The sequence below is a fragment of the Theobroma cacao genome, chromosome 9 (genome assembly GCF_000208745.1).
Source record: "Theobroma cacao cultivar B97-61/B2 chromosome 9, Criollo_cocoa_genome_V2, whole genome shotgun sequence".
In the NCBI taxonomy this organism is placed as follows: Eukaryota; Viridiplantae; Streptophyta; class Magnoliopsida; order Malvales; family Malvaceae; genus Theobroma; species Theobroma cacao.
The window spans coordinates 6,889,429-6,911,109 of NC_030858.1; the positions used below are offsets into that span (position 1 = coordinate 6,889,429).

General features: G+C 34.9%; 3 protein-coding genes across 4 annotated transcripts; all 3 read left to right on the plus strand.

Moving 5' to 3' along the window:
* On the plus strand, positions 2,102-6,174 carry LOC18588766 (phospholipase D alpha 1). Its single transcript, XM_018128533.1, has 3 exons — positions 2,102-2,194; positions 3,597-5,496; positions 5,634-6,174. Exons 1-3 carry the CDS (start codon positions 2,102-2,104, stop codon positions 6,065-6,067), a joined length of 2,427 nt encoding a protein of 808 aa, XP_017984022.1. The 3' UTR covers positions 6,068-6,174.
* Positions 8,850-10,160, plus strand: LOC18588767. 2 transcript variants are annotated; one of them, XM_007013399.2, is made up of 2 exons: positions 8,850-9,561; positions 9,672-10,160. In XM_007013399.2, exons 1-2 carry the CDS (start codon positions 9,405-9,407, stop codon positions 9,941-9,943), a joined length of 429 nt encoding a protein of 142 aa, XP_007013461.2. In that variant the 5' UTR covers positions 8,850-9,404; the 3' UTR covers positions 9,944-10,160. The 2 variants fall into 2 exon arrangements, with proteins under 2 accessions (XP_007013461.2, XP_007013460.2); XM_007013398.2 differs by having other exon boundaries at positions 8,863-9,561; positions 9,669-10,160.
* Positions 17,154-20,429, plus strand: LOC18588768. Its single transcript, XM_007013400.2, has 3 exons — positions 17,154-17,271; positions 17,719-17,878; positions 19,866-20,429. Exons 2-3 carry the CDS (start codon positions 17,727-17,729, stop codon positions 20,014-20,016), a joined length of 303 nt encoding a protein of 100 aa, XP_007013462.1. The 5' UTR covers positions 17,154-17,271; positions 17,719-17,726; the 3' UTR covers positions 20,017-20,429.

Below are 21,681 nucleotides of genomic sequence, written 5' to 3' on the forward strand. Positions count from 1 at the left end.
TATCGGACCACGTTCATGCGGACTGTCCCATGCGCGTTTATCTGTGAGGACCGTGTACGTACCGCTTTTTTACTTGTGTGGTTCATATCCTAAGCTAATTCTTCTATTCCGGAAACTTGGAAAAAGTTTCCATATCACCAAAAAAGAAGATAAGAAGCTCATCGGAAAAATACCAAATGGCTACTCTTGTTAGCTGTCATTGCATCGAGGATGAAATTTGAAATCTTTATCTGAAGCAGCACGTTTAGGCCCTGGATCCTATAGACTCTGGACCATAATTCAACTCAAAAGATAGGCTTAGAAAGATGCATCCTCTGGGGATGGTCCATGTTGCAACCTCGCAAATGGTCATGATTAAAATTAGCAAGGCCCATTGCACTTGGATTTCTGAGCGTATCTTATATTTATGCTCACAACTGAAAATAGTTGCCAGGTAAGAAAGTAGTAGTGAGACTCGTTGGAAAAGAAAATTCTTGCTGCCACGTCATCCGTTCAAGTCATTTGCTGGATGTTATTAAAAACTCAATTAAGAAAAGAACAGCAAGGAAAAAATCGCAAAGACTTTTCAGTTAAAGTATCATCTGCATTGTCAAATTAGTGCGTTAGTGGTGCAGAGATTGACTGGCCGTTAGGCAGTGAAACGCGGTTGCTTCTACGTGTGACGCAATTTTGAATTTTCAAGCATGAGTTGTTTATGCTGACCCTGTTTTGTTAGCACTAATTAATGGATTCGGTTAAGGAAATGACGCAAGTTGTAACATGCCTAGACAAGGACAAGGAGTTAAAATAATTTCAAGTGCTCTCGTTTCAGCCATTTCCTCCTTCCTTTCTTAGCGGCCGCAAATAAGCAGAATGTAGGAAGGAAACAGAGACATTTAACCTTGGATGCACATTTCCATTGCAAGTTGAATTGAATAAACACAGGAGGAAAGGAAAATTGGGAAAAAAATAATTCACCTTAGCAGTTGTAGAAATACATGAAAAGAATGGAGAAGGATCCAAATTGTTGAGGTTGAGAGCTTGCATGCAAGATGGACCTACCACACTTGCAGGTGCTGGTAGCTTGTGAAGATGGTTCTGCTGAAATGTCAGTCAGTGCCATGCAATGCAGCCAATGCATACATGGGTCAGATTTCCACCCTCTGAACCTTGTTAGTGTATATAGCAGAAGGGATTTAATGTGTTTGGCAGTGTATTAAGTTATTTCGAATGAATGAAGATGAAGAAGCTCTCTTAGTTCACTTTTCTCCGTTTTTTCAGATTAAGCTTCAGTTCTTTAATGCTCTTACTCTCCCTTCTGAAATTGCATGTTGTCATGTTTTGTTTGCTTAATTACAACACAAATAAAGAAAACTACAATAATGCGTGCTGACCTATCATCTCATACGCAAAACAGCCAGCAATGATTCGCATCCAAACGAACAAGTTTGCAGGGAATAAGAAGTATATGAACCAGTCTACTCTTACTCTCTTGGTAAGCCAGAGAGTTATTCATGGCTCTGTTCCTTGTAACTTCCCAGAACTAAGGCCAATTTATCTTTTTCATCTCTCTTGGTCTGTTCTTTCAAAATTCAGCCTGGGACAAAATACTGTTTGTCCCAATCACCGCCTTCCCCCCAAAAGAAAAATCACAGCCTAGTTGTTAAGAAGGGCATATTTTATTTCCATTCTATACAACCAAGCCACCACTACCCTTGCTGCCGTGCTAACTTCAGCAGATATATAATAAAATCAATTTTGCTGGCATAACTAGCTAGAATCCATACCATATAAGTTTTACGTGCTAAAGCTTAGCGGTCAATATTTTAAACCTGTTCAACTCATTCTACGTGCTTGCATTGCTCTATGCAAATTTTTAAGCAATTTCTACGAAACACAACTGTCTCTGACCCGTGATTTCTTCATCCAGTCCGGAATCTTGTTCTAGGGCTTTTATTACTTTACCTTGTTTTTCTGACTTGGTTTGTACGTTCAAGTTTTCTTAAAGCCTTACGCTTACAGTTCATTTATCAGCGGTGTTTGTGTTTGTCTATGCCTTCTCTTCTCAAGGATAGATTGCTATATAGGTCCTTAAGTTTTTTGCAAGAGATAGGGAAAAGCAATGGCACCTTTTCTGCTCCATGGGAAACTTAATGTGACGATTTACGAGGTTGATGGGCTTTTTGGAGCAAGTTGCTGCACTGTTTTCTGCAAGGTATACTCCTTTTGAATGGTTGATTAATATTATCAGTTGGTGAATCTGTTGTACAAACTACAAAAAATGAATGGTTACCAGCTTGTTTAGTATAGCACTTTAGTATGTTTTTCTTATTAATTTCCTGTTCTGAAATATATATATATATATATATATAGATAGTGTAAGCATTTTGAGAAGTGCAAAATGTCGTTTCTTCTGTTCTTTTTTGGTACATTAAGACTTCTTGAGTTTTCTTTTGCATGATCTGATTAAGGTGACCCTTGTCCATCCTTAAAATCTACTCCTCCACAAAGTTTTGAACTTGAGGCTTTCATAATTAAAGTCTCAAGTTCAAACCGTTAGAGTTCTCCCACAGGACCAAAACATCAACTTATCAGTATACAGGCAAAGCCTATCACCAATATGGCATCCTGCTAAAGAAGATTGTACAAGCTAAGAACTGTATAACATTCATGTTTACATGTAAAGACCAGAAGTTATTGTCTAAGAAGGCGCCTGATATCTACTAGATGAATGAGCTGCTATCATACTTCAGTTATACCAACTACCAAGTACTTAGAAATAAATTTCTTCTTCACTAGGCATTTAGAGGCTTAAAAGGAGGAAGACTAACTGCTGTTGGCAGAAATTCTCACATCCTAGCCCAAGAAGCAAAAACAAGTCGAGAGAAAATACCTAGCTATTTATCATATCTTACATACAAAGCTTAATTATGTTTGAATACCAAAAAAAAAATACCGTAGGCAGATCAGTACAGTATGCTTCATTTACTCTACAAAAGCCTTCTGTCAATACCTTGTGGCAGAGTGCAGGAGCAAACACTATCTCGCAAGAGCACTCAAGTCTTCTTCCTCCCAAGGGACATTTCTCTACAACTCTCCCCAGTTGTCTAGCCAGCAACTAGACCTAGAAAAAGGTTTATGGTCCAAGAATCAAGACAATATTTTATTCATTAATCTTTAAAACCAAAAAGAATAATGAATTGTCTAAATTTGGTCTTCCCTGTCCCTGATATTACTGATACGATTTCAGGATTTTGGTCGCTTCCAGAACGGCAAACACTGGTTTTCCCAAGTTTTCGGACATGTAGGAATCTCTATAGTATATATGTTCTGATAAAACGCAGTTGTCGCTCTGTTTCTTCAACACGTCCCTAGATTTTTGGTCATCTTTCTACTCTTTAATATTTCATTTTTCTTCTTATGGACTTGTGAAGAAAGTAAATGTAAAAATTTGGACAAATTCTGCACCGACTTGAACCTAGGACTATATTTTATATTTTTTCAGCTGTTTAACTTGAAGTGCAAGTTTTGATGCGAAGTCAACTAATCATTTAAAAGTTCTCTATTTATCTGACTTTTAAAAGTTAATGTTAAAAGAATGTTGTTCTTCCTTGCAGCTAGTGCAAAACATTGAAGAAAGTGTAGGAGTTGGGAAAGCATTTTCCAAACTGTATGTGACCATTGATTTAGAAGAAACAAGAGTCGGTCGGTCTAGGCTATTAGAAAACGAAGGCTCTAATCTACAATGGCATGAGTCATTTCACATATATTGTGCCCATAAGGCTTCCAATGTTGTTTTTTCTATCAAAGAAAATGATCCTATAGGGGCATCCCTGATTGGAAGAGCTTACCTGCCTGTTGAAGAACTACTAAATGGAGAAGAAGTAGATAGATGGCTTAAGGTTGTGGATAAAGAGTACAAACCTCTTTGTAGAGGGTCCAGGATCCATGTCAAATTACAGTTTTTTGATACAACTCGGCACCCTAATTGGTCTCAGGGAATTAAAAGTCCTAAATTTCCAGGAGTTCCATATACATTCTTCAGTCAAAGAGAAGGTTGCAGGGTTACCCTTTACCAAGATGCTCATGTTCCTGACAAATTCATTTCTGGAATCATCCCTCTTGCTGGGCGCAAGTATTATGAACCACACCGATGCTGGGAGGACATCTTTACTGCAATTTCTAATGCAAAACATTTTATTTACATAGCCGGGTGGTCTGTGTATGCTAAAATAACCATGATAAGAGACTTGAAGAGGCCAAAGCCAGATGGAGATTTGACTCTTGGTGAGCTTCTTATAAAGAAAGCCAATGAAGGCGTCAGTGTTTTGATGCTTGTTTGGGATGACAGAACTTCTGTTGAGTTTCTTAAGGAAGATGGAGTGATGGCTACTCACGATGAGGATACCAGACATTATTTCCATAACACTAAAGTCCATTGTGTTTTATGTCCACGCAATCCCGATCATTTGCATAGCATTGTTCAAGACATGGAGGTTTCTACCATGTTCACTCATCACCAGAAGATTGTGGTCGTGGACAGTGAATTGCCCAATGAAGAATCAAAAAGGAGGGTTGAGAGCTTCATTGGTGGCATTGACCTTTGTGATGGGAGATATGACACTCCCTCTCATCCAATTTTCCGGACATTAGGCACCGTCCATCGGCATGATTTTCATCAACCTTGTTTCCATGATGCCTCAATTGCTAAAGGAGGGCCAAGGGAGCCTTGGCATGATATGCACTGCCGATTGGAAGGGCCTGTGGCCTGGGATGTATTGTTCAATTTTGAGCAGAGGTGGAGGAAGCAAGGAGAAAAGGACTTGCTAGTTCATTTACGAGAATATGATGACATATTCATACCTCCATCTCCAGTGACATTCCCTGAAGATCACGAAACATGGAATGTTCAACTGTTCCGGTCCATTGATGGTGGAGCTGCCTTCGGCTTTCCTCACAACCCCGAGGATGCAGCTAGATTGGGTCTTGTCAGTGGGAAGGATCATGTTTTTGACCGAAGCATTCAGGATGCATATATCAATGCCATTCGTCGAGCAAAGAATTTTATTTACATTGAAAATCAATATTTTCTTGGAAGCTCTTTCAGCTGGAATTCAAAAGATCTTAAGGTTCAGGAGATTGGTTCTTTGCATCTTATTCCGAAGGAACTGTCTCTAAAGATCGTTAGTAAGATCGAAGCTGGTGAGAGGTTTACTGTCTACATTGTCATTCCAATGTGGCCAGAGGGTGTCCCACACAGCCAATCTGTTCAGGTAATATTGAATTGGCAGAAGAGAACCATGGAGATGATGTACACAGATGTAGTTCAGGCCCTGCAAGCCAAGGGACTCGAGGCAAACCCCAAGGACTACTTGACATTTTTTTGCCTTGGCAACCGAGAGAGAATAACTTCTGGGGAGTATGAACCTTCGGAAAGACCTGAACATGATACTGATTACAGTAGATCTCAGCAATCTAGGCGCTTCATGATCTATGTCCATGCCAAGATGATGATTGGTAAGTTAATTCGACACATTTTTGCTTGGATAGCTGAAGTATCTTCAATTTTTTATACCCTTTGCCAACTGTATCTTTTATTTTCTCCATTAGCTAGAGATGCACATGCTAAACTTGGGACCATATGCCTTTTGCAGTTGATGATGAATACATTATAATTGGGTCTGCCAACATCAATCAAAGATCAATGGATGGTGCCAGGGATACTGAAATTGCCATGGGGGCCTACCAACCGTATCACCTAGCGACCAGAGAGCCAGCCAGGGGCCAGATTCATGGGTTGCGTATGGCATTGTGGTATGAGCACTTAGGCAAGCTTGATAACTCCTTTCTCCAACCAGAGAGCTTGGAATGCGTCCGGAAGGTGAACCAGACTGCTGACGACTACTGGGATCTCTACTCATGTGACACGTCAGATCATGAGTTGCCAGGCCATTTGTTAAGTTATCCGATTCGAGTTACCCATAATGGAGAGGTGACAGAGATTCCAGGGTTGGAACATTTCCCAGACACCAAGGCTCGAGTTCTTGGATCCAAAAATGAGATGCTTCCTTCCATTCTAACTAGTTAAACTCAGTTGTCTAATAGTCAAAATGATGTATATTCTTTCATTCTGTCATTTAAGCAGCAGTGATATTCTGTTTGGTGGAAGTAAATATAGTAAATATTAGTACTTTACATTTCCTCTAGCTCAAAGCCAAAGCAACTGAAGAGAAAGGAATAATGCAGCTATGACACTAAGCCGTTTGGCCAACAGAAAATGACGGGTAGATATGAATGATTCGAGCATCTAAATTGTTTTCCTCAGCAAAATTCCCAGAGAACCCTTTGCTGGTCAACTATATATGATTCAGAAAAGAACAGAAATGAAAGTGATCTATTACAGGATGAGTTAAAGAAATTCACAAAATTTGGAAGGGCCAGGTCTTCTTCCAACCATGAACTTACCTATGCCCCTCATTGCCTTATCCAAAATTCCCTATTCATGCATTACAAAATTGGTGCACTCATGAAAGCAAGAGGTACAATTTCAGTTTCTCTTTTAGGGAACAGACCAAAAGGCTCCAATTTGCTGGTAGATTGTCAAGGCTGGTTCAATATTGACAAACAAGTGCGGTGAACATCCCAATCGCAACTTCTTCCATGTATAGCACAGTTGAAGATATTTTAATAATATGCTTTTGGATATTCCTTCAGTATGCGAAATTAATGCTAATATTTAATTTCCGATAGCTAAATGATAATCTGCCTAGCCATTATTACTCCTAACCTGTTGACATCCAAGTTGTAATAGCATTTATTCCAAGACCAAATTATGTTTTCTAAGGAAACCCATTTTCTACATCCACAAAACCTCATTATCCTAATATAATATTGTTGCTTGCAGGCTACTTCTAACACCAAATTTTCGTTGTGTAGGCTTCTTTAGTTTTGATTTCATTGGTAGATATCTTTAGCCTTTGCTGAAAATTATAGCTAGTGGATTCCATCAGTAAGACTGATGAAGCTTGTGGTCCATATAGGCTAAATTCTACCAAAACTTTGTTTTCTTTTAGAAAATTTTGACTTTGGTCCATTTAGGCTGAGCGGTTTTCGTCCATACAGTCAAAAAAATTAATTACTTTGTGGGAAAACATTCTTCTTTCTTCAGTCTGTTTCCTTCTTTCCTTGCCTCTAGATCAATCCACCTACAGTTTTCCAACATAGCATTCATTGCAGTCTCAAAGAATAGAAATGTGCATGCACACTTAAGTCGTTGGCTACAAATTAAGTTTCAGAACCAGGGAAGAAGTTCACATCACAACTATTTCTTGACTTTGTGTTTGGAATTAGTAGGTTTATGGGAAAATTGTTGAACATGACATGATTCACGTTTTGTGATAAGAAGTTTGATATCCGACATAAACCATTTTTTCCATGTAGATTTCACGAGTTAATGATTTGATTTGATGCAAATGTGCTTTTACGTATATGAAACTTGTGCCGAAAGTAAGGGCTGTAATTACTAGAAGTTTGAGAGGCAGGATGACTTTCAACGGCTATATTCATGTGTTCTGAGATCATCGCTGGATGCAGGTAGCCCCACTTAGTTTTAAAGCCAAAGAGAAACCGAGAAAAAACCTTCCCTTATCCGATTTCAATCTCATCCTAGTTAGTTTCTGACAAGAAAAGAATCTTCTCCAAATGATCCTCAAAAGCGTATCACACCCACTTCTCCGAACGTTGTTCATCATTTTCCTGTTTCCTCCAAACTATACGCAACATCGCGTGATGTTGAATTTATGTCTCCTTAATTAGGCAGTGCTTATCTATAGAATTCACTCATTTTATGGTTTTAAAATCACGAGTTGATATCTAAAACAGAAATGATCTCAAGCGTCAAAACGTTTCTTGCTACCATTGATTTGGTCTGATTAAAAAAATGTAACAACTGCCATATTTTTCTACATTCTTGGACCATGACTCTTTGGTACAAAACAAAGCAATCTGGTGGCTTACTGCTAAAGGACATTAAACACAACCATGTGCCCATCAGCCCAAGAGCACTTTATTTATTTCGTCTCTCTGGTGATCAAATTCAAGCTCTTAGCCCATTGGTGGCACTGTCATTTTCCTATCTCGAACCAGATCTAAGCATCTTCAAACTCCATTCTTTGGGCATGGGAGAGTCTGCCACATCATGGATGATACAGAACACTGTATATTCAAAGGTAAATTAACCAAAATTATTGAGCGAAAAATGTATTCTAGGTACGCTCTTTTCCAAAGCGTGAACGCCACTCTCCATATCTTCGTATGGTATATATAGAATTTTCTTTTTCCTTTTGGATGCTTAGCAAAACAAATTCGCGGAGTTCGTAAGAGTTATGCAGGCAAAAGGTCGCACATCTTTTTCTGTCTTCTGCATACTCTTTTGTCTGTTTATTGCAAGTCTTTATCCTCTTTCATGTCTTTGGTCATTTCCTCAATTAGAGTGACCTTCTCGTGAGATTCTATCGAAAACAGAAATAGATTTGGCCGGTGAACTATCAATGCCCTGCCCCATACACAGAAAATATCATCCCTGTCTCAGGGTTTTGATGGAAATCGAGAAAACAGATGAAAGTGGAGTGAGGAAGAAAAAAAGTCCTCCTGGAAATGATTTTTGTACAGATAAAGAAGGATCCAAACAATGCAAGAAAAGCTTAAGAGAAAAACTAGAAGCATGAAAGCACCCTTATCCTCAACATCTTATCACTTTCTAAATTCTGCGAAAAAAATCAGACAATTAAGGAAATTAACAATAGCAACCAATGACATGAGGCGGCAGTTTTCCCAAAGAATCTGGAAATTATAAAAAAAGAGAAGGAAAAAAGAAAAAACATCCACCTAAAAGTGAAGCGTCCTGATCGTCACGCGCTGCCAAAATGCTGTACAAAAATTTGAGCTGACAATTAGATACTGCCCATCTAGTCCCTTCCTAAGAAGCAATTGACGTCACCCAGAAGATTTCTCTCCTCCGCCTTGCCGTGTAGTGCACGAGCATAGCCTATTTGGCTAACCATATAGTCCCCTCCAAATGCCCAAACACATGCCTTTCGGCCTTTCTTTAGTTTTTACAGAAAAATTCTCTAGCATTCAAATAACAGTACAAAAGAAAACAGAGCCACCAATCGGGCTATCCTCTCCTTTCTACATATTATAATACTAATATTTTATAAAAATATTGCCCATTTGATTCCAATATTTTATTCAGCATTCAGACTTGTTTATGCACCACCATCACACTATTTATCCTCTGTAAAGACCAAAACTAACCCCCTCCTTCCTCCCCTTCCCCTGGCAAAACCAGAACCAAAGCATCTTTTTTTTCACCCATTTCAGCTACAATTTTGGGTTTGAGATTTTGGTCTTGTTCCGACAAAAACATGGCTTCAATATTGAGCTCGCAAGGAGTGGTATTAGCCACAGCTATGGCAGTCTCTGGCACTGTAATTCTCCTTGCTTTTCGTCTGCAGAAATCTTTACCTCTTGATCAAATCCCCCAGCCTTCTCAACAAGTCCTCCGCTCTTGCATATCTTCTGGTAAATATACATAAACAACTAGCCGTCTAGCTCTACTTGCATGCATATATATATATATATTAACTGCTAATTAACTTTCTTGTTCTTGGGTTTATTTTTATTTAAAGAAGGGAAGAAGAGGGAGAAGAAAAAGAAGAAGAAAGTGCACTTTGCGGAAGATGTGATGGATCCGAGAGGAGATGGGGAAGAGTTCAGGAGACAGCTGATGCAGAATCCTGTTAGAATAGGTAGCAACAATAACTCTCCGGCAGCTTTAAACTCATCAACAAAGTTCAAGAAAATTGGTGGTGGTAAAGATAGAGGAATGCCCGCTAACAGAGTTGCTCTTTACAATGGAATTCTAAGGGATCGTGTTGTCCAGCGACTGGCTTTTTCTTACTGAGAACTAGGAAAACAGATTTTTATTTTTATTTTTATTTTTGTACAATCAAATTTGTGCGTATTTTTCGCTACACTTTGTGTAGTTTGTAATTATGTAAATACTATATAGTATATATTGTTTTTTTTTTTAATTTCAGTTCTCATTTTTTGTAAGAAGTTTTACACTTGTACTGGTTGGGGATGACTGGCTAGTTAGACTCATTTGGTAGTTTTCTTTTTTTTTTTCTTAATTTTCCCTTAATAGTTATTTTTTCTTAATATTTTGATTTTATTATTTCTATATGACAATCTTCTTGTTCGATTTTTATCTCAATAAAAATAAACGAGTGTTACGTATAATCTTATATAAAACTTTCGCATGACAAGGGATGTGCGTTGTTAATTTGACAAAAGTACCTTTTGAAAGTAAGATATATATATATATATACACACAAACAAGTATATATGTATATTTTTTGAAAGTAAATTTGCAAATCAAACGATTATTTATTTCTCAATTGTCAACATAACATTTCATATATGTGACGACATTTTAAATTGCACGGTGGCACATTAATGAATAAATTAGAGTAAGGATGAAGGGGTGCAGTTTGGTTAAGTTTTGAGTGTAAACACAATCCAAACAAAAAAAAAAAGGATTCTACTTTTTTTTCCTTTTTTTTTTGTTTGAAACCAATCCTAATGTGATTTGGCTTGGTTTCTTATTCAGTTTGAGCATTTTAACAAACCAAAAAAAATTCTACAATTTTAATGCTGCTCCAATTCTTAATTTTTACTAAAATTAAAACAAAAATTTTGATTTTAATGTATTTTATATGAATATTCTAAATTAAAGATTTGAAATATAAATATAATTATATACCTCTTATGGCCCCTCCCCCGCTCAAAGGACAAGGCAGAAAGGAAAGGTTAGGCTTCGTAGTGTGTAAGCATGATGGCTAACACAGGCAACTTTTCCCCCTTACCAAGATCGTGGCAATGGCAAACAATTTAAGCTTTTGTTTACCGGAATGACAATGTGGCCTTTCCTTCGACTTTATGTAGTAGTTCCTTTCCGACATGGAAGCCCCATTCACATGGACATGTAAACATCTTAAACTGATATGCATGCGTGAGTGGGAAGGCAGCCATGTGCTAGGATGCTTCCTCTCTCACATCTCAGCCAACAACCATATATATATATATATAATCTCCTCAAATTTATTATCACATGACCAATTCATTGACTTGACTCCACTCTGTTTTTTCCTTTCTCTTCTGCGAGTGATGTGCGTCGTATTCATGCCGTCATTCAATTGATTGCCTGACTGCTATTATTGGTGTTTTTATAAAGAAAAAAGGAATATATAAGAGTTTAATTCTCAATTTGTCCAAGTAATTAAATGCAAAAAACAAAAAAAAAACCCCAAAACCAAGGCTAGGCCGAAGTTATATCATCTAGCAAACCAAGTCTAACATACAAATACTTACCACCTAGTTAATGGAAAGCAAATGTTGGATACCGTTTGGGGTTCACAGCATTCATGAAGCCCAAAAATTAGATAATTGAAGTAAGAGGCCACTCACATCATTTTTTTCTTACTTGAAATTTTAAAAATTTAATAAATTAATTAAATATTTATTAATGTTCCACGAGAAACACAATGACTATTTTCTATTTGATACATTCTGAATTGGTTACACGGCTTATTCTATATTCAATTCATTAAAATTATGAGAATTTTTTGATATATTTATGTTACCATATTTTTTTAAATTTGATGGCCCACTTGTCTCACTGTTTTTTTTTTGGCCCTTTCGGCAGTTTCGGGGGACCTATAGAAGAAAATGCTTGTGGGAGACACTTGGCTGGTAAGTGTGGGAGACAAGTAAAGGAAGGAAAGCCTCAAAAGAGCAGCATGGGGCATGGGCAACTGAATATTGAGTTGGAGTTGCATTGAAATTGGAACAGAATCTTTATACTCATCACCCACCTTGTCTTTTTATATAATTTTATATATATATTTTTCTTCTTTTGATTTGGAAGTGCTAGTGTGTTTCTTGTGAGGGCTGTTTGTGCTTCTCACATTTCTCCCCCCTTTTTTAATAATTTAATTGCATCCCATTTAATTGAATAATACACTTGTCATTGAATTTTCCAAATGTCGTAATTATGCACCCAAAATGCACTGAAGGCCATGTTCTAAATATTCCAGAAGGTTTTCAGTGTTTGACCAATCAGCCTAACCAATGGAAAAGAGAGGTGGTTATAAAGAAGATAACATTATTATCCCCGCAGCGCACTGCACCCACACATGTTTTAGCTTTGATTGGACAAGCCATGTGGACATTTTCAAGCATGGACCAATCACATTTCTCCTTGCGGTAGCCTTCCTTGTGGGAAAAGATTTGTATATAGAGATAGAACATAGTCCTCCATTTCATTTTTTGAAAACAAAAAATGGTGGCCGGCATTTTTCTTTATTTTTTAGAGCCATTCATGGATTGCGTTGACATTGCAAACATAAATTTGCAGCCACATAGAATGGCAATTTGATGCTTGAGCGCCATCAAGCTAAACTGTGACTTTTGTCTTTCTTATCAAAAATTTTATGGGAAATAAGTAGTGTGTGAGAGTTAACATGTAAAATAACCAAATGAGCCAATGGCAAATAGTCACGTGTCAATGATTAGCTCTCCCATCCATAGAGTAGTGACGAATTTCAATGTTAAATGAAGTAAATTAATACTCCCTATTAATTTGTCTTAGATCTTGACCCTTTATCAAATGAATAAATATCCTGAGGGCCCAGGATTGTGAGCAATCAGAGGTAAAAGCAACTCCAAAGCATGGAAGAAACATTAGGCAATCACCCAAGCAGGCAAGAAGGTGAAATGTGCTGCCTGCTAGGCTGCTAGCTCGTATAGGATTCTCCAACTAAACTCTTTGGTAGTCACCAATAAATCTTGAAAAAAGATATGCAAAGATACCCTTTAAGTTACCTTGATGAAGATTGACGTGCAATAGATGGTTACTGTAGGGTAGTGTCATGTGTCACACCAGGGGTAGAGTTAATTAATTTTTATCGAAAGTCAAAAGTTAAGAAGAATAAAAATTAAAAATTTTTAAAATTAATATATTGAATTTAATTATTAATAATAAAAAAATTTATAATAGATAATAATTTTATATAACATGTAAATCAAAAGAAATAAAAAAAAAACTTATAATAGTGTTATAAGAAAATTTTATTTGACGATGATAATATCTTTTTTAATATAAACTGCTAAATTATTTATAAAAAACTTATCATCCATTTTGTTTTAAAATCTTATCTTTTTTAATATAAATGACTAAAAAATTAATATTATCAACATTTTATATTCTTGTTTTATTATATTTAAGTTTATAATACTAAATATTAAACTATAATGCATAAACTATAAATAGTTAAATACGATATACAGAATTAATAATTTCTTCTTATACTCAAGATAATTTTCTTTCAACTAAATATAAAACATAAAGCACATTAAAAATATATACTCAAGATATTTTTTTTATATAATTAAGATTAATAAAAAATAACATATTAGTGAAATTTTGAACAACAATCAATAATGCAATACTAGAACTTATATTTGAGAAATACATATACAATAATTTTTTAATTTTAAAAAATTAAAATTATTAAAAATAAAATCTACATAACAGAAAAAAAAACATGATAAGTAGGAGATATAACCTATATAACAAAAAAATGTGGTTGATAATTTATAAAAATTTAATAAAGAAAATTTATAAAAACTTAAAATATATGAGCAAATAGAATATAATTAAAAAATAAATAATAATAATATAAATAGAAAAATAAAATAAAAATGTTACTTTTTTATAATTTTACAATACAAAGATTAAAAATAAAAGAGAAAAAGATGAGTGAAGAAAATTAAAAAAATTAAAAAAAATTAAAAATTTGAGTAAAATTAAATAAATTTATAAAGCCATTTTATTATTTTTTAATGATATTAATTTTTAATAAAAAATTATTTTAAAAAATAATTAAAAATATATAATATATAAAAAATTTCAAAAAATTTGGGGGCCATGCCCCACATTACAAAGGGACACCCTCTGCGGCTCTGCAGGCCACTGTTTGAAAGTTCACGAGAAAGCACTTTTTGCCTACAAGTTAATGAATGATTGGGCAGGATTTAATCGAAAGAAAAGTCGATGAATGATTAACAAAAATTCAAAAAGAAAAGCAGCTCAACCATTGGCTGTCAAATTACTAAAAAAAAAAATTGTATATTTTTTTGCTATTGCTGTTTTGCATGTCTTTCTTTCAATGTATCAAATCATTTTGTGGATAAGGTAGTGATGGAAAACGTTATTTCAGTTGCTTTCACTTAACGATCAATTAAATGGACAACCAGACAATGCCCATTATTATCTGAAAGAGAGGGAGATCTGACGAAGGCATATAATTGGGGAAAAGAAGAACTACTCAACGCCATAGTTTGAGTTTTTCATTTTTAATAGAAGGTTGTTTTCATGTTTATGCAAACAAGGCAATGCCGATTTTATCATACAAGGACAAAAGAAGAAGAAAATTGACATTTCCTAAACTTCATTTCTCAAAATAAATGTGCTTTTAGTTAGGCATTTTTTGAGCCCCTTCATGTCGAGTTACTACTCACTATATATATATATATATATGAAACAAAAATTGATGTTTTTTCATATACATAACTGTGTATTTATTCACAAATACATCAATTTCGCTTGTAAATTCATGGGTTAAGACTCAAGACTATAATTGATTATTTACGGTCTCATTCACATGTTTTTCTGTTAGTATCAAGTAGATTAACTGTTATTTAATTCAAATTATAAGAGTAGAGAACGAGTGACATATAGTTATCATGTAGCGGTAAATATAAATGTAATGGTAGTAGACCCATCTTAAAGGACAGACTGTTGATGTATGGAAAGGAAAGAAGGAAGATCAAATCCCCAAATGGCAGCTGCCACAACAAGGCAGTGGAACATGACACATCCCCATTCAAATGCTTCCATCAAGGATCACCACATCAATAAAAATTATAAAGGCACATGACATACGCAAAATCTCATGGTTAGATCCATTTTCCACCATTACCTCACCAACCTTTTTGAACATTTCACTTTGTATATCAAAACATAAGACAATGGCGTTCGCGTAACATAGGGTCCCTTGACTTTTGGGTTTCTTTTTTTTATTATTATTTTTTAATTCCAAAGTGGTCCATGGCCCCCTCGCCCATTTAGTCAAAAAAAGAGCCAATGCTTTTGCTTAAGTTGGCCCCTCTCAACCAACTTGGTACACAATTAAGATAGATTCACCCAATAGTTTGATGAATTCCATTTCCCTTCCCTCTGACCTCATTCTCCTTTTGGCTTTATGCCTGTATTATTGAGAGAAAAAGGCATTTGGGTTTCTTTAAGACGAAAAAAAAAAAAGCTAAAAGCGACTTCCTTTAGGGCATTTAGGAATTAGGTGGGTGAGGTAGGTGTTGAGTGCCCTCTGTCTCGCCCTAAACAAGGTAAGCTCTCATTTCTTTACTAATAAAATGGTGAGACAGGCGGTTTGAAGATAAGGATTATCCGCGTTAATTACTAAACAAGCTAATTATTTTTTTGGGGTACTTGATTAGTGGTAATGACGTAGGGTTTGATGTTGCCTCGTCAAATGTTTGGAACAATTCAAACATCACTATTTTTTACATTATTAAAGAAATGATTTAACCATTCAGAGATTGCTGAATTGTAACGTACGCATTTGTTTCTGGTTCGCCAACAATATTTTGGAAACTCTACTTCATTATGGTACAGATTAATTCCCAATTTGACTAGGGATGGGTTCATTATGCCGTCCTCTACAGTACCAAATTTAAGATTAAAGAAACATTCAGGCAAACCTGAGTACGTCTCTCATTACGCAGTGCTTATGTAGCTACATCGAATGTTTTTTTTTTATATAATTAAAGAAATGAGAATTCAAATTCTATTCTTTAAGTAGAAAGATTATGCATCAATTAATAAACTAAATACTTAGATACGTAACTACATGTAATGTTGCATCATTGCATGGTATATTATATCAACAATATAAAAACCTATTGGACTTCACCTTACTAAAGAAAAAATTATTGAGTCTTAAAATTCAAATTAATCTTTTTGATTACAGATTTCACATCAATAAAAAATAAATAAATATTGAATATATAAATGTGTACCTTTTACTTTTTATCAAATATGTTTTTAAAATTCAAAACATAGACTTGTGACAAGTGATTTTAGTACAAACTTAAATTTTCATTATTGTAAAATTTCATGAAAAATACAAATGTCAAAATAGATTTGAATTAATGTAAGAATCTCTCTCGTGTGAGTAGAGACCAAGTACAACAAGCCTCTTTTATGGGTAAAGAGCTTGTTGCACAAATGGGTGCATTGGATTGTGTTATTTTATTCATGTGGAATATGTAGTTTACTCTCCTGTCCTTACAATATGAAAATGAAAAGGACGGGATTGAGCAACATGGCTTCAAATGGTGACTTCACACGATGTGGTGAAAGTATTAAGTATCACTAATTGGTTTGTTAATCAAAAGCGAAGATTGCTCGCTACTATTTTATATTTAAAACATAATTAAAGTGACAAAAGGAGAAAAGAGAGGTCAGATGAGACATGACTTGAAAAAGAAAAATAAATAAAGGAGCTATATGCACTTAGTTTGCTCAGCCTGTCTAGGCCTGACCTGAGAGAATAATGGGCTGTCCTTTAGTATGTATGTATGTATGTATATATAAGATATATAAACAGATATTACATTTTTTCTTATATTCTATTTATAGTTCATAATTGAGTTTGTTTATGGTCACTATCTAAACCAAAGACAATTTAAGTACGGAACACTTTAAGGAAACACCATACCTGCAAAAGATAATCCGATAACTGGGAAGATAAAAAATAATGAGATTACATGTAAATAATTCAAATTTTAAAAAACAAAAAATTTAATATTTTTTCGAACTCTTTAACACTTCATAAAGAAACGTTAGAGTTTCTCCCGTTAAGGATGAAGGACCAAACCCAACAAACTTGGGCCCAAGTTCATGCCCTTGGAATCAAGCTTTTCAATCGCGACTGGACCGGATCAGCTTACATCGCACCCTAAAACCCAGCGGCTGAACTAGAAAAGCCTCGTCGCATTTGCTTAGCACAGGAAAAAAAAAAAAAAAACCCAGGAAGAAAGAGAGAGGTTTAGCCCGCATTTCAGCCGAGACCTCTCCGTTCCCAATCGGTATTTTTCTTCACTCCTTGCGCGGAACTCCGCGTTCTACTATAAATTTTCCGGTGTTTATTTTATAAGATTAAATTTCATTTCATGTAAAAGTTCTTTGCTTGATCACAGTTCCTTTGACAATATTAATCTGGTCCAATCCTTCTTGGGTTTTCATTTTTGTTTTATTTAGCAATAATATACTGTAAAATTTTTGCTTGAGAATGAAATTTAATTGCTTGAAAAAATAAAGTTAGTTGTAATTGCAAATTTATGACTTGACGTGTTTCTTTTCTTTAGTTAGAACCTAAGTGGTTATTTTAGGGTTAAATGTGACTCGGGGAGTTTGATGATATCTTAACTATGATTAAATATGTTGGTAATTTCTATAGTCATAGCCTAAGTTATTATGTTGTGGTTAAGTATGATTCGGAGAATTTGATGATATCTTAACTTTGGATATTGCAGTAGTAAGTATGAAGGTGCGAGCATCAGTGAAAAAGATGTGTGAGTTCTGCAGAACTGTTAAGCGTCGTGGACGTGTGTATGTACTATGCACTTCCAACCCTAAGCATAAGCAACGACAAGGCATTTCCACATTTGCGTCTGAAGGCGCATTGCCTCCTACGTATGGCCCTCTCCTTACATTTGCTTTTGTTTTTTTTTGGTGTTTTCATTTGTTTTCTCACTCTTAGTTCCATGCGTTACAATTTAGGAACCTTAATGGCTTGAACTATTTAAACATGGTTTATTTTCTGAAGTGGGACGCTACTAGTTTGGTTTTTTTCAATTGTCTTTATATTGTTGCATATTAGGGAAAGGCACCTTCATCTGATTTAGAAAATAAAAGAGTTGTTTTGATAAAATTACACATGGAACAAACATGCACAATTAGCCTGTTTTTTAAAATATGGGCTGGTAACTTTGTTTTAGTTAGTTTTGAAAAATTATTTTCAATATGATTCCATATTCTTTAATTAGGTATGGAGACATGCTTTTGCAAGGAATTGTTTTTCCATACAAAAAATTCGTGAAGCTTCTGCATGCTGAGAGGCATGCGTTTCCTTAGCCATCCTGTTCCTAATATGGGCTGAGTGCTATGTGCTAAAATTGCTATTTCGCTGATTTGTGCAATACCTAGGGGAAGTGGCACCATTTTGATTGGAAGAAGAGGATAGGCTAACTATTTTTGTCTTTGGTACACTTGATCTGGAGCCCTTCAGCTTCTTGTCAAGTTGATTGGGGCCTGATATTCAGAGAAATTCTTCCTGGTCACACCCATTGATTTATTGGTGCAAATGGGTTATTTCCGTTTTTTCAGGTTTAGGGGTTTTGTTTCACTAATCCAATTATCCAACCATAAACCTCAAACTGAACAAGTTATATGATGAAAATAACAATTATAATTATGTTACAAGCAAAATGTTAGTGGATTTTTGTGGTTTTGGATTTCTGATTCTCTGTGTGCGTTTACTTAGAGGAAGGTGTTTAAGAATTTCTATGTAAGTATTTCAATCTAATGAAAATAGAACTCCATAACCATAAGGCTTTGTCTTTATCCACTTTTCCATTTCCAAAATTCGATATCATTAATGGAATTGATATGAATTGCTCAATCGCTACTTTTCTAAGCTCTTAGGTAATCAATTGTTTAGTCCACCTTTCAATTGGAAGCGATCTGTTCACTGATAATGTTTTTTAGTGATATCATTGATGAAGCTGCTTGATAAAAGTCTCTGTAGATCAATGTGGAAGATTTTTGTCTGAATTCTTTTAACTTTGAATCTGTTATATGTTTATAGATTATAGATTTGTAAAACTAAAAGCGGTCAGCCATGCAGACCCACACAATCAGCAGTTATTTATCTAACAAGTTATCTGCTAAGACTTGAATCATGGATTACCTAATGTCAGTACTATCCTTTCTGTTTGAAGAAATAATGGACTTGAGTCAAACATGCAATTTACTGAAAATGCCAGGTGAAGGGGAAAAAAGACAAGGAGATAACAGAGAAAAGTTTTGCATTTCTTACTTTGTTTACATTTAAAAAGATTTCTACTGAAGGTTCTACCACATTGAATCTTTAATTGCATTGGAGCATTTTGGGTACCGGAGGAATTTGATAACATGCTAATTTGGGCCATCCATTGTTCAAGCTGATAGTATTGCTTGTTGCTTTGCCTATATAAAGCCCAAACTTTCTGCAGTTAAGAGCTTGTTGCTTCTTATAGACTTCTTAACAGTTGAGAACATGCACCAGTGTATCAATTGCTTTTACACCCCTGATTTAGTGCAATAAAGTGCACCAAAACTTTTAAAAGCTTTTGGATTCATCTTGATCTTTTAGACAGATATTACCTTACTCTATTTTATGTCTAACCATGATTAGTCAGTACATGCTTGCATCTCTGATGTTCTCCCTCAGGTATTGGTATTGATCTGATTTTGTTGTGTTTTAGCAGCTGGATGGTTTAATACAATTAGGCATTTGCTAATATCTTAGCCTGTGCAGGATGCTTGTTAAAGTGTTGAATCTTTATTGGAAGATTATTGGACCTTTTCAATTAAGCAGTGCTTCTGAGATTTGGTAATATGCTTGTTGAATATTTTCCAGGTCAACAGAAACAAATGTCAAGCATGCAATTGTGCCCAGTCACAGCATGCGGCCAGGACTAGCATCCCTTCTTCCCAAAAGGCAAGAACCTTCATTGATGCTTGGATGGAGGGCTAACCTGGCATCTCTCATATTCAAATCAGGATCTTAGGGGGAACCAAAAAAAGAGATATTACTGTTGCGAACTAGAAATTTAACTGATACTGCTGAATCTAGGATTCTCTGAATTTTGTTTTCAGTTGCAATTTATTTAGTGAATAGTGATGGTATATTTGGAACTTTGTTTCATCATGATGCTGTACTTATTGTTGCTGTCCTAAAACATCTGTTGGAACACAGATAGAGTTGAAATGGCAGTGCCATTGACTCTTTGGTGCTTGGGCTGGCATTTAGGTTCGCACTGTGGGGTGCATGAAGGTAAGAACCAAGAGCTGCTTTGGAAATTGAGAAATTGGTAAGAGTGTTCTGTAACCGTTTCTTGCAGTAGAGATCTTGGAGCTCTTTCTCCTTCGCTATATTCATCTGTTTAAGGAAAGTAAAAGCTCGAATCCTGCGTTTTCTTTCCCTTTTTATTTATTTATTTGGTTTTGGATTTGAGAATGGGGATTGGGAGATGGTTAATGTTAAGAATCTCGTATTAATAAGAAATGGATTAGGTCTGGAGTTTATAAATAAGTATTTTTTTAACTTAATGGGTATGTTTTTTGAGTTGAAAACATAAGCTCCTGACATCTAAGCCCTAGACTTGGTTTGGGTATGGAAAAAGAAATGCACTTTGATGGAAAGCATTAAGAATAAAGTCATGCGTAAAACGTTGAGTTCCGATTTGCCTTTTAAAAGGTAAAGGGGAGCCCATTGATTTCTTCTGGATTCCATGGGCGGCAATGTTGTAGCGCTCGATTTTACGTATAGGCACTTTGTTCTGACTCTCGACACCCATGCTTGGGATTGGGGCCTTGGGGGTTTACCAATGACATCTTTAAAATTAATCAATTACTCTTTCCCTCTTACTATCTCTAAGGCCTTTTTTTTTTTTTTGGGTTTTTTGTTGACTTTTTTATTAAATAAATTTAATTTTGATAGTTATTTTTAACAAAATTATAAAGTTATAAAATTTTTAAAAATAAAATTTGTAAGTTTTGAATTTCAAAAAATTTAAAATATGGTTTAAGTTTTTATTTTTATATAATATTTTTAAAAAATAATAGTCAAATCGAATTTGATTAACTTAAAAAAAAAAAAGACAAACAGAGGCAAGTAAAATAGAATAGAACAAATATTATGTTATTATGATTATGGGAGATGGTAAAATGGTTTGAATATGAGAACAGGGAGATAGAAATATTATAACAGAATGTATAATAATACTAATTTATGAGAGAAAGAGTTGATGTCTTCCATTCATATAATTACTGTTGTCATATTATAGAGATTTTTTAAAGCAATAAGTAGCATATTACAATTCATAAAAGGAGATTTTATTATTTTATTTTTGCAAACATGAATAGATGCATGCATGAGGGTTGTCATGACTTTATAATCAAGAGTTGATGACACATTCTATGATTTGAGTATGTACTATTAGGAGTTAGGACATTCTGTATCCACAAAACATCAATGATTAATATAAAAAACTTTGAAGCTTGAGATTTTCACAATCATATGGCATCCAATTTTAATACTAGTAAGTAGTATTATTATTCTTTTTCTATTCTAAAAGTACTTTTTTAATTTATTTTTAATTATAGTATTTAAGAATCATTATCTTTGTTTTTTTCTTTCCTTTTTTAGACAAATAATATTTTATATATATATA

Bases quoted from the DNA above. Each gene is read 5' to 3' on its own strand.
- LOC18588766 (XM_018128533.1), top strand. From the start codon at position 2,102: ATGGCACCTTTTCTGCTCCATGGGAAACTTAATGTGACGATTTACGAG. The intron at 2,195-3,596 runs GTATACTCCTTT...TCTTCCTTGCAG, and splicing joins GCTGCACTGTTTTCTGCAAG to CTAGTGCAAAACATTGAAGA. The intron at 5,497-5,633 runs GTAAGTTAATTC...TGCCTTTTGCAG, and splicing joins CCATGCCAAGATGATGATTG to TTGATGATGAATACATTATA.
- LOC18588768 (XM_007013400.2), top strand. From the start codon at position 17,727: ATGAAGGTGCGAGCATCAGTGAAAAAGATGTGTGAGTTCTGCAGAACT. The intron at 17,879-19,865 runs GTATGGCCCTCT...AATATTTTCCAG, and splicing joins GAAGGCGCATTGCCTCCTAC to GTCAACAGAAACAAATGTCA.
- LOC18588767 (XM_007013398.2), top strand. From the start codon at position 9,405: ATGGCTTCAATATTGAGCTCGCAAGGAGTGGTATTAGCCACAGCTATG. The intron at 9,562-9,668 runs GTAAATATACAT...TTTTATTTAAAG, and splicing joins CCGCTCTTGCATATCTTCTG to AAGGGAAGAAGAGGGAGAAG.